Raw genomic sequence first — 16,380 nt, 5'->3', positions numbered from 1 at the left:
CAACCAAAACATTTGCTTGTCTGAGCTACTAACTAAATTTATGTCCGCTTCTGTCCAATCCCTAATGGGTTCCCTAAAACAAACAGGCATTACATGTAACTTTTTAGTGTTTAGCAGTCAGCCTTTCTACCCAGAGAGAGCCCTGGATATCAGTCAGTCCAACCATATAAAGAGCTGTGGACAGCTGAGACTTAAGCCCTGTACACACGAGAAGAAATTCGGCCGGGAAATTTCGTCCGACGACCGATCTGACGATTTTCAGCTTGTTAGTATGGTGCTTCCTACAACTGACTTCGACTTTACGGCCGAAAAAATCCTGGTGTGCAGGCATTAAAATTTTTGTCCTCCGTCAAAACACGTCCGATTTTCGTCTCATTAGTACAGATTTCGATGGGGAAAAATCTTATGAGCAAGACTAGGCATGCTCAGAGATGAAAGAACACATAGAAAGCAATCCAACACATGACATCACTTCTGAAGTAGAATTCTGTTGTACGGGAAAATTTGTGTGCAGTCTAGAGCACATTCCAACCAACAGACACACACTCTGTACAAAAGACCGACGACCGGCCGGCGGAAATTCGTTGAGTGTGTACGAGGCTTAAAAATGAGGTCTAGCTACGAGGTAAGATGCTGACCTATGGATGGAGGCTTTATAATACCAAAGCTCTACAAAACCTCTGGGCTTTAAGACACAGAACGTATTAAAAAACATTGTTTTCTCTATAATAGACACAAACCCTGGAGCCCCCTCACCATGTGTATGTGAGAAACCTAGGTGATGCATATACATTGCCCATATTACTGACAGCTAGTGCCTCATACATGGTATTATCAAAACTAACATAAAGATGGTAAGGGGAGTCTACTTCTATGATTGAATCTTTTGTTTACCGTTGAAATCTAAAACTGCTTCATGTTGGTCTACAGCTTTTCATCATTTTTGCATATGATTAAACAACGAATGCTTGTCATTTTTAAGTCTGCTGATGTTTTTGATTAATTTACTTTAAATATTTTGCTTGATCAGCACAATATCATTTTTGGGGGAAATTCTCACAGTCTCCTGTAAATGTCATGCGGCTTTTATAAAGCAGAAATGTGGAACACATACTAAATAATTCATACTTTCTGCTAACCTGATTTCAGAGACTGTCGGAGCTCTATTACCGCATTCACCGATCCTATCTAAAAATTGCAGAGGTGGTAAATGCAGAGAAAAGGCTGTTCGGGCGTTATTATCGAGTCGCTTTCTATGGCCAGGTAAATTAAAAGTTGGGCAATTACTGCATAGCACTACACCGTGTTTCAATAATTGTAGCCTGTGTGTTGGTTCAAGGCATCCTTTTTACATGTTTTTACCAAGGAGGAGGTATCAGAGAAACCCTGCTAAAAATATAGCTACAACTCAAGGTGCATAAACATGCTAAGTAGTAGATATAATATGAAAATAAATAAAAGAATGTAGAATGTGTCCTACTTAGCTTATCTGACACCCATACATGATCATTTTTGCTTTATTTTCTGTAAAACTCATGAAATGTATAATATTAGTGGGAAGAATAAAACACAGACAGTGAATATTGTAATGCCATTTTATGGTCAGTAGGGAGTTGCTTTCCTATGTTGGTGGTCATTGTAGTGCTCCGTTACATTAGTGGCCATTGTCCAATGCCCCTCTACACTGGTGGTTAGTGGAAAGGATCCCCATTACAGTACATTGATTTAAACAATGCCCCTTACATTGAGAGTTAATGTGTGTCATGTCATGTATGTTTTTGTGTAAATTTCAGTTTGGTCATTGAGCTAGTGTGCCATGGGACAAATCCTTTGCCAGCTATACAAACAGAATGGTTATAGATTATGGACCACAGCCCAGATTTGTTCATTTTACTTTCATGAATATATACTGACAGCTACATTGTTTCCTTACAAAATTCATGGCAAAATCATGTGACTAGCGGCCCATACATCTTTTACAATAATATATGAATTTTTTATTTCTCATTATACATAAAACATCAGTTGATTTTGTTGGAGGATCAGATGAATATGTATGTACAGTTATTCTGTGAAGAACATTTAGATCAAATTAAACAACTGTATGTTTAACACAGGAGATATATAATAACAAGTATATCAACTCTCCAAAACAAGTTTAAAAAATATTTTTTAACATATAAAATGGGGCATTTTATAGGAATTTTAAAACAAACTGAATGCTTCATGTATGGCTTTGACACTCCTCTCCCAATCTTAAAATTAACCTATGAAATTTCTACACAGGAAACAGATTTTCTCTTTACTGTAGAACCAACACATTCATAATGCTTTGTAAAATGCAGCAAACTATCCTCACATTATATGAGGACCCTTGTAGGGTCGGGAGTTAACAATAATACAGACAAGTAAATACAAATCTTAATTTTTTTTTTTAAATTAAAAGAGGAGTTAAACTCTGTAAACTGTACTGAAATAAAAAAAAAAATAAAAAAGGCAAAGGGCAAAGGACTAGTCTTCTGTTGTGCTTATGGTCTGATCTCCCTGCAGCTGATCATTTGCCGTTACTGACCCACCATGCCTTGTTCTGCACTTTATCTCTGTGTGAAGGGGGGCCATCTTGGTAGGGGCACAGAGCTTTGCTTCTTGTTGGAGCCTTCAGCAAGGAGAACAATGAGCAACACAGTGGTGATGCCATTAAATCTCATCTAAATCTTGTGAGAATAGCAACCACAGGCAGTGGTGTCATATATTTAACACTGCAGATTTACAGCTGTAAGGATTTTTTTTTTAGATTGTGGGTACAGTGGGGACAGATTAGAACCCCAGTTTTTATTGATGCCTGTGTCCCACTGGGGAGATTCAACCTTCCTATTTGTCCTGTTGGCTGCTGTCACAAAAATCAAAAGTTATGGGAAATCCAAATTGTTTCAGTTGTCCTCAGAACAGCAATAGAGGGGAAATCTCCTAATTAGGACACTTGTCTAAGAGGGGAAGCCTCTATTTGTGTAGAGTTTTACTCTCCTTGACAAGAAGTAAAGGCAACAACAAAAAATAAACTGACAGAAGTTTTAACCCGTCTTTACTCTCTCCAAAACTGAGAATGTTTTGGGTATACATTCACTTTAACAGTTCTAGTTATTCTCTATAACATCTTCTCTATGCCTTCACCTTGCAAGTTCAATTTCACTTTAAAAAGTAGGGAAGGAAGACAGTTTTCTTCCCATGATGAACGTTTTTGTGTATTTTGAAAGTGTTATGTTTATTTATTACCTTTATCTTATGTATCTCCATATTGTTTCCGGTTTACATGAGCAAAGCCAGTACAGCAACCTGTAGAACAGCTAGTTATCACAGACTTTTCTGTGCAGAGCTCTCCATACAGAACACTTTTGCAAGTAATACCATCTGCTACACAACCCACAACAGCTTACTGGAGAAGGATATGGCACTCCTATATTATGATAGATGGTGCTTAATTGGTGCAGGAGGTTGGTACAGGGCTTAAGATCATTTTTTTAAATTCCCAAACATATTCATAAATATATTTTTTTTAAGCTTTTCCTACCAACCTCATTTGTAGAATATTCTTTTATTTGAGGCTATAGGAGCACTCTAAAGCCCCCCCCCCCCCTTCAGTTCCAGTAAACCAATGCTGTAATAACCATTGTATGTAAGAACTGCACTATAAAACTGCTGAATTTGGCACACGGGGTGAAGTAAAGCAGGATAAAAACCAAATCCAAGTGTTCTGGAACTGGTGAAGGAAGGTAAATATAGGCAATTTCCCAAGAAACTTAGTAAAAGGTGAAAATAAAACAGATTTTCTGCTCTAGCTCATCTGTAGAAAGGAAATATCTGGCTTGTTGAGAACAAATGAAATGTGGCATATTTAATCCCCAAAAGGGAGAGCAGAGCTGTTTTCATACATTACTGCTCCCAGGTATCAGCATTTAAGACTGTCAGTGGCCAAGTTTTAGTCAATCATGGACTTAGGCTGGCTGTCAGAGAAGCGAGTGGATTTTTGGCCAGCTAGACGTTCCTGAATTCTGAACCAGGGATGGCAGAAACTGTTATGACTTTTACAATCCCTCTAATATACCGATTCAATCTTAATGCATGCATTTGCTCTTTTTTTCCGTCTGATCCTATTGAAGGCTGTGGTAAGTGGCTTATTTCTGCTTGTCTCTTTTTTTACTACTCAGTCATTGGCAGCTGTTCTTCCATGATGTCTTGCATCTAATTTATAAATATGAGCTAAAATGTTCATTTGTCTCTTTGAGAGTGTTGTGTTCATTCGTGTCTGTTCACATAACAGCTTAACAGCTTTTAGGGTGAAGCATCACTGTTGACTCAATGCTGTGTAATTATATAGAAAGCAACAGAATATGTATTGGCTTGAGTAGGATTTAGTGCCTTCGAAGTTTCATTGTAAATTAATTAGTTAACAGACTTCATTTCTTAAAATACAACAGTGACAATATTTGCATCAGAACAAGTCAGTAGCTTAGCCAAGTGTCAAGATTTCTAAAATGTAGAGGGTCACCGCCTGACTGTCTTGTGAGCCACTTACTTAGCTGTCTTCAGCAAAGTCATTCAAAAGAGCCAGCACAATGGTGGCAGAGCTTTATTTTATCAGGTCATAAAGTGTATTTATATACTGTATTAACATTTTCTAATGCATTTATGATACACAAATGAAAATCTACTTATAATAGGCTTTGAATATTTAGCAAATGAAAAGTTTGATTAGAATGAGATACATGAACAAAAATCAATGTATATTTACCAAAGTGTAAAAAATATCATATGCAGTTAAACCTATTAAAGATAATGAATTCATTAGCCGATCTAGTGATGCAGATTGTATTTTTTAAATCAAAGAGCTTTACCAAGCACAAAACAGTGACACGAAAACATCTTGTACCATATCCAAGCCACTTCTTCAGTTCTGATGGGTGGTAGGAAAAAACCCAGCTATCCATATCCACATAGGTAGCACAATGTACATCATTGCATTTAATAGAAGTGATGTTCATTTGGAAATAGTATTCCAACTTAAATTCGTTAAACAGTTCTTGTGTAATCATTGGAATATAATTATGTATACTAAAATGTAATGAGCCAAGGGCAAAAACATTAGTAATAATAAATTATTGGTTAATAAAAACTCTTCATTCTGAAATAAAGGCCCAGTAAATACCCAGTTCTTTTTTACCAAGACCAAGACCATTTAGTATTACTGTGCTAAACAATTAATGTATCAGATGAATTAAACTAGATCAGCTATATTATGTCAGAATAATCAGGAATGCTCTGGTGTAGTTTAAAATGAGCTTTATATACCATACCACCTTATTAACCTCCCTGGCGGTATGATTATGTCTGGAAGTTTATACCAAAAGCGGTACAATTATTTTCATGGAAATTTGGCGTTATGTATTATAGGCCTACAATTCTTAGTAATTACTGACTTAAACCTGACCAAAACAAGACTCTAGTAGACATCCCAGATGTGATAAATTTTGAAACACAAAATCATGAATTATAATCTCATAAATAATGTAATTTTATTCAATAATGTAGTAAATAAGGAAATTTGTCAAAGAAAGAAAATTCAATACACATGCTGCGTGTGATAAATTTTGAAACAAGGAACTACACAAAGTCCAACGTCACAGTCAGGACATAGGAACCTAGTTTCCTTTCGGACTTTCTTTCCATTTCTATCGCGTTTCGAGCAGCAAACAACACACATCCTGGTCGGTGCTGCCTTTTTTTTGTAGTTGGCGGGATATAGTCTGCAAAGTGACGGCAGGTCAGACGCTCTGGGTTGACCACGTCAACAGCGCGACGTCCAGGTCTATTTTCAACTCCTGATGGTGTCTGGTACTTTACAAAAATCTGCTCAGCCACCTTCCAGACAAACTCGGAATGAGCAACAGGCTTGTCACTGTTGGCTTTGTGCAGGATGTAAGCGTTCCATAGACATTGTTCCAGAAGGTGTCTGAATATTTTTTTATAGTATTTTTTTTGCTGTTTTCGCATAGCGGGATAGAAGGTCATGGCCTGATCGGCTCTGTCGACACCTCCCATTGTTTTGTTATAGTCAATCACGACCTGTGGTTTCAGCACATCTGTCCCACATTTTGTGTGGACCGTGGCAGTGGAGGTATTGTGCACAGTGCTCCCTTCTTGTCTCGCCATCTCATTGCCATCATCTTACCCTTCTGCCAGGCAACCATTTCTCCGGTTTTTAGTTTTTTTTGGGCAAAAAAAGATGGCATGTCTCGTCGGTTAGGCCTAACGGTACCATATGCGTCGGTTCTATTTTGTAGCAAAACATCATATAGTTCCAGGGACGTATAGAAGTTGTCCGTGGTCACACAATATCCCTGGTTCAGCAATGGCTCCAGAAGTGTAAGGACGGATGATGTGGCCATCCCATAGCCGCTGCACCTGGGGTTGAATTTAGTGCCTTTGCCGGTGTAAATTACCGAATTCCATATGTACCCCGTGGATGACTCGCAGAGCATATATGATTTGATGCCAAACCGCGCTCTTTTGGATGCGATGTACTGAATCCAGCTTAGGCGACCCTTGTAGGCCATCAAACTCTCATCCACGTTGACGTCCCTTTCTGGCACGTAGGTCCGCTGGAAATTGGCCACAATAATTTGCCATACCTCCCAGATTTTTTTCAGTTTGGGCACAGGATGCGTGGCCTCATCAAACTCCTCATTGTTCGTGAAGTGGAAATACTTCATAATCAGGGAGAAGCGATACTCAGACATCACGGTGCCAAAGAACGGAGTGGCTAGTAACCTGTTGGTGGTCCAGTACCATTTTTGGAACGGTTTCCCCACCAACCCCTGAAGAAAGAGGAGTCCCAGAAACAGCCACATGTCCTCTTTCGTCACCGGTTCCCACTTTCTGCTTCGGGGAAAGCCTGGCATGCAGCGTAGCGGATTGCTGCTCTTGGTAGCGATTCGTCTCCGTGACAATTTTTTCAATTACCTCCTCAGTGAGGAATAATTGCAGGTAGGCCAGAGGATTGTCACGCTCGACATCTACCTTCATCCCAGGTGATCCGGTGAACGGGAATCTTGGGGGCGCTACCTGGTCCGCATCGCAATCAATAGCGCACCAAGTGCGCACATCTCTCAGGTCAGGTGCAGGGTCATCGCCGTTGTCACTTGCCAGATCCGTGTCAGTGTCAGACGACAAATCACCGCATGACTCGCTATCGCTCACTTCCGTGAGCACCTCCGGGTCGCTTTCGCTGCCGCTGTCACTCAGCTGGTCCAAAAGCGCTTTAGACTGGCGCTTTTTTGATGCCATAATATATTTTTTTTTTTGGGCACAAATCACAACTATAATGTAAGACGGGGCACTGTACTGTCAGATGTGTGGTAATCTGTGGTGATACAGTGTAATCCTCTCAGATTACAGTGTATCACCTCTTTTATTTAGTTTCACTTTTCAAATTTCCCGCCCAGTTCCGCTCCCGTGCGCCGCCTCTGCTCGCAGGGAACGGAACCAGGAAGTCAGACGCCGGTCATAGAAACATAGAAACATAGAAACATAGAATGTGTCGGCAGATAAGAACCATTTGGCCCATCTAGTCTGCCCAATATATCTGAATCCTTATGAATAGTCCCTGGCCCTATCTTATATGAAGGATAGCCTTATGCCTATCCCATGCATGCTTAAACTCCTTCACTGTATTTGCAGCTACCACTTCTGCAGGAAGGTTATTCCATGCATCCACTACTCTCTCAGTAAAGTAATACTTCCTCATATTACTTTTAAACCTTTGCCCCTCTAATTTAAAACGGTGTCCTCTTGTGGTAGTTTTTCTTCTTTTGAATATGCTCTCCTCCTTTACCGAGTTGATTCCCTTTATGTATTTAAAAGTTTCTATCATATCCCCTCTGTCTCTTCTTTCTTCCAAGCTATACATGTTAAGGTCCTTTAACCTTTCCTGGTAAGTTTTTTCCTGCAATCCATGTACTAGTTTAGTAGCTCTTCTCTGAACTCTCTCTAGAGTATCTATATCCTTCTGGAGATATGGCCTCCAGTACTGCGCACAATACTCCAAGTGAGGTCTCACCAGTGTTCTGTACAGCGGCATAAGCACTTCTCTCTTTCTACTGCTTATACCTCTCCCTATACATCCAAGCATTCTGCTGGCATTTCGTGCTGCTCTATTACATTGTCTTCCCACCTTTAAGTCTTCTGAAATAATTACTCCTAAATCCCTTTCCTCAGATACTGAGGTCAGGACTGTGTCAAATATTCTATATTCTGCCCTTGGGTTTTTTCGCCCCAGGTGCATTATCTTGCACTTATCCACATTAAATTTCAGTTGCCAGAGTTCTGACCATTCTTCTAGTTTTCCTAAATCCTTTTCCATTTGGCGTTTCCCTCCAGGAACATCAACCCTGTTACATATCTTTGTGTCATCAGCAAAAAGACAAACCTTACCATAGAGGCCTTTTGTAATATCACTTATGAAGATATTAAACAAAATTGGTCCCAGTACAGATCCCTGAGGTACCCCACTGGTAACCTGAGCTTGTTCTGAATGTTCTCCATTGACTACAACCCTCTGTTGTCTGTCACTCAGCCACTGCCTAATCCACTCCACAATAAGGGAGTCCATGCTCAATGACTGCAGTTTATTGATAAGTCTTCTATGTGGGACAGTGTCAAAAGCCTTACTAAAATCTAGATATGCAATGTCTACTGCACCTCCACCGTCTATTATTTTAGTCACCCAGTCAAAAAAATCTATAAGATTTGTTTGACATGATCTCCCTGAAGTAAACCCATGTTGTTTTTCATCTTGCAATCCATGGGATTTAAGATGTTCCACAATCCTATCCTTTAATAGGGTTTCCATTAATTTGCATACTATTGATGTCAGACTCACTGGTCTATAGTTGCTCGATTCCTCCCTACTACCCGGCGATCGGAGCGAAGGACATCGCTGGATCGCCGGGACAAGGTAAGTGCATTACTCGGGGAGCTAATGGGGCTCCGCTGGCACTCTGCAATACTACCCCGAGCGTGACTCAGGGTTACCGCTCCTGATAGAAAAAATTAACCCCGAGTCACGCTCGGGATCACCGCCAGGGAGGTTAAACTTATGGAATCAGTTTACTTCAGAAGGCATCATGGGGACATCCATTTTTTATAGAACTACCGTATGAAATGTGTAAAGTGTGAAAAGTGCGCTGAGAAAAATAAGGTGATATGTGAAGCTGCGACCTTAGATCCAAAAAAAGGAATATTGAAATTAAGTAAAAAAAAGCAGGTGCGCTAAACAAATGTACAAAAGTTCTACTAAAATCGAACAAATGACAAAGGGTAAATCAAAAACCAATAGGTGTGTGTAATGCTGCATAAAGGGTATATCTCCTCAATAGGATGCTATAACCACAGTGCAGAAACACAGCAAAGTGAGTGACAATATAGTCAGGTAACTAATATCCCGGATGCATGTGAGCCAAAAACATGTCAAACTATAAATAAGTCCAACTGTGCAAAAAGTGCAAAGTCCAAAAAAAGTGTCTGTGATCAAAACCAAACACAATAGGTGATGTTCCAAGTGATGGTCCCAAGACAACTGGATGTGCTAGATATCCCACCACCAATTATGGACTGGGTTCTTACCAGAGTTAAAAATTAAAGGGCGTATATGTGACCAGATCCACATTGAAAAATCACATGCTGGGGGGAGGGAAAAGAAAGTATTTTGCACATTCTGCAAATGGCAGCAAAATGTAGTTAAGAGCATGGCAAGTTCTCTTAAAAAAAAATTCCCCTTTAAATTTGTAATTTTTAAATAGCAGATTAGAACAGCAATCTGTAGTAAAATATAGCTGAACGCTGCACACAACAGACTGATAAAAATATTTTTTTTTCTCCCTCCTCCTCCTCAGTGGGCTCAAGTGAGGGCAAAAAGATTGTTCACTGCACCACCCCCCACACAGCAAAATCGATGTAGATCGCTAACGGACAATTGTTCTGTCCTGTGTCTCCTAATCTCTCCCTGCCTACTCTCTCCAGCCTGTCCCTAAAATGCTCAAATATCTTTCCCTGCCTACACTCCGACCTGTCCCTGCATTCTTTTCAGGCACAATGTTTTTTTTCCCTGTCTGTCCCTAATCAGCAGCAGCCAGCACCGTTGTGTGTGCTCTCTCCCTACACTACAGCAGACTGACGCACTCTGTCTCAAGCTTATAAAGACCTGGGTCACATGCTTCCATTAGTAGGCATGGCTGTGATGGCTTCTATGGCACACCAGTTAAACACTTGTTGATTGGCTGTTGAAAGCCCGCCATTAAAACCGCGCCATTACATACAGGAAATAAAATTAGCGAACACGGATTTTAAACCCGAACATACAGTAAAGTTTTCGGGTCCGTGTCCGGGTAACAAAAATCCAATTATCCGGTACGGACCCGAATAATACAGTCCGTGTTCGCTCAACACTACCTATGAAGCCTTCCTGATACCAAGAATGGGATTATGTAACTAGAATAGGGTGATTTCACAATTTCACATCTCCCATCCTGTTCTTGGACAATAACATCAGCTCTTCCATAGTAATTGGATAAAGGTGTCTTTGCTACCTGTGTAGATATAATTCTGGGGTCTATTCCTGACAATCATTACAACTGAAAAAGTGGCTTGGATAAACTATCATATGTCTTCAACATTGAAGAACAAGTCCAGTTGAATCTGACTAAAATATTTCCATAAAGTAATCTCTGGCCGTGAATATTCTATTCCCACATTGATTGGTGACCTGATTGTATAGTGCTACCCCAAGGAATAATAATTAGGTCCTCCAGCTTCCCACAGTGCTAGTGACCTGAAGACCAGCGAAAAACCAGCCCCGGTTAGGAAAACTGTGGATTTCTCAACATGTAGGTTTCTTTTTAATTAAAGTCAGCAGCTACAGTATTTGTAGTTGCTGAATTTTAATTTTTTTCAGGGTGAAAATCCTCCTTTAACATTATTTTTTTTCCTCCAAAAGTGAACACACAATGCTTTGCCACAAGATGGCTCTATTGCCCAATCTAGAAGCCTGCTTTTACCTCTATAGATTGTTTATGTTACAGCTGTTTAAAGCATTTCTAATGCACACATTCAGTAAAGCGATTGGTGTGTTATCATGGATATTGAATGATATAGCAGCACTTGTCCTGGCTTTATAATGATTTCTGAGCATAAAGTGCATTGGTAATACTCTCACAAAACATTTTCTTTTTCTAGTGCATTGTTTATTAGCATCTGGCTGTTTATTTGTTAATCATTTTTAGGAATGCAAAACCGAATGTGGCACATTTTCACTACTATTCATCAGTGGAAATGTACAATAAAGGCCATACACTAGAAGTGTAGCTAATATGGAGTATACATGAATATGTAGATAGCTGCTGGCCACAATATAAAAGTCAGAATAGATAAAACTCTGTCAGTTGCTAAAATCATGATGGGCAAAACATTAGTCATAAAATGTGAATTATATTTTAATTATTCATTCTAATGTTTGGCAAATATTTATACATTCAATTGGCATAAGGATGTTATGCCAAATGGGTTCTTGAAGTATCTTTTGGCTGAACCCAAAATGTATTTAGATTGTTGCGATAAAAAATAACATAGTCAAAGCTGGTATGTCTGCTCAAGATAAATAAACAGACTTCTAGAAACCTCCATTTGAGAGTAAGCGTATAGCCACTTGTAAATCTAGTCTCAGAAAAGACAGCACTTCAAAGGGACATCCAGATGTTAATGGAGAAATATGGTTAAAGCTTTTCAGCCATACTTCTGCTGTGGATCACAGTTCCTTCTGTGTTCCTTTGACCCATTTTCACCCAATAGTGTGAAAATGGCAGTCCAAGCTCAGGAAAGATCCCCACCATATGGTCAGGATCAGGGCTCGATTCCTGCAGGAATGCATAGGAACAGCGTTCCTGTACTTTTTCCACAGCAGGAACACCATTCCCATTAGCAGCCACATCCTGCAGGACTGGCAGGGGCGGATTGGGCCGAGGGACAGACAATTTTTGCAAAAGCCTGGTTGCATAAGGCCCGCGCTGCAGGCAGGCTTTGCATTCTAGTTGCTCCTAAACTCTGAGCCCACAAAGGTTTCATCCCAGCCCACCCACATAGTAAGCTGGCTGGGAGTCAGCTACCTAATTGCTAAGTCTAGAGTCTAGACTCTGCCTCCATCCCTCTTTCTCTCTCCCTACATTTCTCTATCCCTCCATCCCTCTTCCTCTCTCTCTTTCTTTCTTTCTCTCTCCCTCCCTCCCTCTTTCTTTCTTTCTTTCTTTCTTTCTTTCTTTCTTTCTTTCTTTCTTTCTTTCTTTCTTTCTTTCTTTCTTTCTTTCTTTTTTCTTTCTTTCTTTCTTTCTTTCTTTCTTTCTTTCTTTCTCCATCCCTTCTTTATCTCCCTCTCGCCATCCATCCCTTTTTTTCTCTTTCTCTCTCCCTTCATCCCTCTTTCTTTCTCTCTCTTTCCATCCCTGTTATTTTCTCTTTCTCTCCCTCCCTTAATCCCTCTTTCTTTCTTTCTTTCTTTCTTTCTTTCTTTCTTTCTTTCTTTCTTTCTTTCTTTCTTTCTTTCTTTCTTTCTTTCTTTCTTTCTTTCTTTCTTTATCCCTTCTTTATCTCCCTCTCGCCATCCATCCCTTTTTTCTCTTTCTCTCTCCCTTCATCCCTCTTTCTTTCTCTCTCTTTCCATCCCTGTTATTTTCTCTTTCTCTCCCTCCCTTAATCCCTCTTTCTTTCTTTCTTTCTTTCTTTCTTTCTTTCTTTCTTTCTTTCTTTCTTTCTTTCTTTCTTTCTTTCTTTCTTTCTTTCTTTCTTTCTTTCTTTTTTTTCTCCCTCCATCCCTCTTTCTTTCTTCTTCTTTCTCGATCCTTCTGTCTCCCTATTTCTTTCTTTCCATCCCACTTTCTTTCTTCTTCTTTCTCGGTCCTTCTGTCTCCCTCTTTCTTTCTTTCTTTCTTTCTTTCTTTCTTTCTTTCTTTCTTTCTTTCTTTCTTCTTTCTTTCTTTCTTTCTTTCTTTCTTTCTTTCTTTCTTTCTTTCTTTCTTTCTTTCTTTCTTTCTTTCTTTCTTTCTTTCTTTCTTTCTTTCTTTCTTTCTTTCTTTCTTTCTTTCTCTTTCCCCATCCCTCTTTTTTTCTCTCTTCATCCTTCTTTCTTTCTCTCCCCATCCATCCCTCTCTCTCCCTTCATCCATCTTTCTTTCTCTCTGTTTACATCCCTGTTATTTTCTCTTTCTCTCCTTCCCTTCATCCCTCTTTCCTTCCTTCTTTCTTCAGCGGGAGTCGGGCCAGGGGAGCTCTTCCCTGATCGTCAGGGATTGAGTGAGGACATCCGCCGGCTTGTGTAAACAAAGCGGGCGGATCCCCTATGTGACAGACAGTGACAGATTACAGGATTCAGCTTAGCTGAACCTGCGATCTGTGTCTGTGTCACACAATCCCCTCCCCCCACACACATCAGTAAGCATGAGGGATACATTTAACCCCTTGATCACCAACAGTGTTAACCCCTTCCCTGCCAGTCACTGGTACCCCCAAAAGTGTCAAAAATGTCAGTCAGGGGGTCCGTTCTGACCGCTGCAATGTCGAAGTCCCGCAAAAAAAATCGCAGATCGCCGCCATTACTAGTAAAAAAAAATAAACAATAAAAATGACAAATCTTTCCCGTAGTTAGTAAACGCAATAACTTTTGCGCAAACCAATCAAAATATGCTTATTGTGATTTTTTTTACCAAAAATATGTAGCAGAAAACAAATTGGCCTAAAATGTTAAAAAATTTTGATTTATAAAAAATTTTTGGGGAATGTTATATATCAGAATGTAAAAAATATTGTTTTTTTTTTTTAAATTGTCGCTCTTTTTTTCAAAAATTAAAAATCGCACAGGTGATCAAATACCACCAAAAGAAATAAATTTTGGCCTAAATATATGGCAAAAATTGAATATATTGGATATTTTTAACTGTAAAAGTAGAAAATGTCCATTTTTTCGCAAAATTTTCGCTCTTTTTTTATTAATATTGCAAAAAATAAAAAGAGCAGAGGTGATCAAATACCACCAAAATAAATCTCTGTTTGTAGGAAAAAAAGGACGTAAATTTCGTTTGGTTACAGGGTTGCATGACCGCGCAATTGTTAGTTAAAGTCGCTGCAGTGCCAAGTTGCAAAATGTGGCCTGGACGTTAAGCAGGAAAATCCTCCAGTGGTAAAGTGGTTAAAAAAGGAGTATGTATTTTTATATATATATATATATATATATATATATATACAGTATCTCACAAAAGTGAGTACAAAAGTGATGTAATATTTTATTACATCTTTTCATGAGACAACGCTGAATAAATGACACTTTGCTACAATGTAAAGTAGTGAGTGTACAGGTTTTATAACAGTGTAAATTTGCTGTCCCCTCAAAATAACTCAACACACAGCCATTAATGTCTAAACCGGTGGCAACAAAAGTAAGTACACCCCTAGGTGATTTTCATTTTGTCCAAATTGGGCCCAATTAGCCATTTTCCCTCCCCGGTGTCATGGGACTCGTTAGTGTTACAAGGTCTCAGGTGTGAATGAGGAGCAGGTGTGTTAAATTTGGTGTTATCACTCTCTCATACTGGTCGCTGGAAGTTCAACATGGCACCTCATGGCAAAGAACTCTCTGAGGATCTGAAAAAATGAATTGTTGCTCTACATAAAGATGGCCTAGGCTATAAGTAGATTGCCAAGATCCTGAAACTAAGCTGCAGCACGGTGGCCAAGACCATACAGCAGTTTAACAGGACAGACTGCACTCAGAACAGGCCTCGTTGTGGTCGACCAAAGAAGTTGAGTGCACGTGCTCAGGGTCATATCCAGAGGTTGTTTTTGGGAAATAGATGTATGAGTGCTACCAGCATTGCTGCAGAGGTTGAAGGGTTGTGGGGACAGTCTGTCAGTGGTCAGATCATACGCTGCACACTGCATCAAATTGCAGCAGTAAACAGCAAACAGTTTACTGAAGACAAGCAGACTAAGGACATGGATTACTAGAACCATGTCCTATGGTTTGATGAGACCAAGATAAACTTATTCGATATTTCAGATGGTGTCAAGTGTGTGGGGCAGCAACCAGGTGAGGAGTACAAAGACAAGTGTGTTGAGTTATTTTGATGGGACAGCAAATTTACACTGTTAACAAGCTGTACACTCACTACTTTACTTTGTAGCAATGTGTCATTTCTTTAGTGTTGTCACATGAAAAGATACAATAAAATATTTACAAAAATGTGAGGGGTGTACTCACTTTTGTGAGATACTTTATATATATATATATATATATATATATATATATACATATATATATATATATATATATATATATATATATACACTCTCACACACTTTTTTATTTTTGAGGTGGGGGAAATATTGGGTGAGTTCCCACACTTTTTTTTCCCAGGACTTGACCCCTGGTCAGGCTCCACCCAGGTGCCCAGGCTTTTAGCGATCCACTGAGAGCCTGAGCCAGCCCCTCCCGCCCCTCCACAGCCCAGCACTCCAGTGAGTGCTGAAGGGGAGAGCAGAGAGCCGGAGACTGACGGTCCCAGCTCTCTGCTCAGAGCAGAGGGGGAGAATTCAGCAATCAGCGGGTTTGAACGCTCATTTCTCACTGCAGAGCTGGGGGAGGACAGATGCAGCATTGGATCAATGCTGCAACCACTAGGTGAGTATAAATGTATGTTTTCTTTTTTAATCCCAGACTTCTCTTTTTAACTTTACTAAAGTTCAGTTTCAGAATATAACCACCAATTTTCAAGTGTACAGCAGCCCTCTTTCTCAAGGTGGCAAGCAAACATGCTTTCTGATTGTCACTTTGAGGGAGTCCAGAACAACATACTTAAAGAGGCATTGGGAATTTTCAGACTTGCATGTATAGTCAGATGAAGGAAAGATGAGGCCAGGCAAGGCTTTTTTTCAATGGATACCCAACAGTAACTCAAACCATACAAATACAGATAGGCACACCAGACCAAAAGCAGATGAAAGAGTTATAGATAATTTGAGTTTTGGTGGTAAAAAAAAGTCATAAACAAGCCAACATATTTCAGGAGCAACATCACTTCTCCTTCATCAGGGCTCTACATGGATAATACTTGGATGGATTGTGAAAACAGTGACTTTACAGATCTAAATTAGAACCAATATTAAACTCTCCACATGGAGTTCATACCTCACGTGGAGGGTTCAATACTGGTTATAATTAAGATATATGAAGTCACTGTTTTCCCAATCCATCCAAGTATTATCCTGTGTTGAGCCCTAATGAAGGGG

General features: G+C 39.6%; 1 protein-coding gene across 6 annotated transcripts in view; it reads left to right on the top strand.

Moving 5' to 3' along the window:
• DOCK10 (dedicator of cytokinesis 10) overlaps positions 1–16,380 on the top strand; it is a 482,217-nt gene that overhangs the window by 433,599 nt on the left and 32,238 nt on the right. For all 6 annotated transcript variants that reach the window (XM_082248984.1, XM_082248983.1, XM_082248985.1 and 3 more), the window contains one exon: positions 1,150–1,263. In XM_082248984.1, the coding sequence (XP_082105110.1) occupies positions 1,150–1,263 (114 nt within the window). The remainder of the gene's footprint in view (positions 1–1,149; positions 1,264–16,380) is intronic.

The sequence above is a fragment of the Pelophylax lessonae genome, assembly GCF_965119305.1.
Source record: "Pelophylax lessonae genome assembly, chromosome: 3".
Classification (NCBI taxonomy): Eukaryota; Metazoa; Chordata; class Amphibia; order Anura; family Ranidae; genus Pelophylax; species Pelophylax lessonae.
Note: the sequence above shows the minus strand (reverse complement) of the source record. Positions and strands in the feature narration are given on the sequence as shown.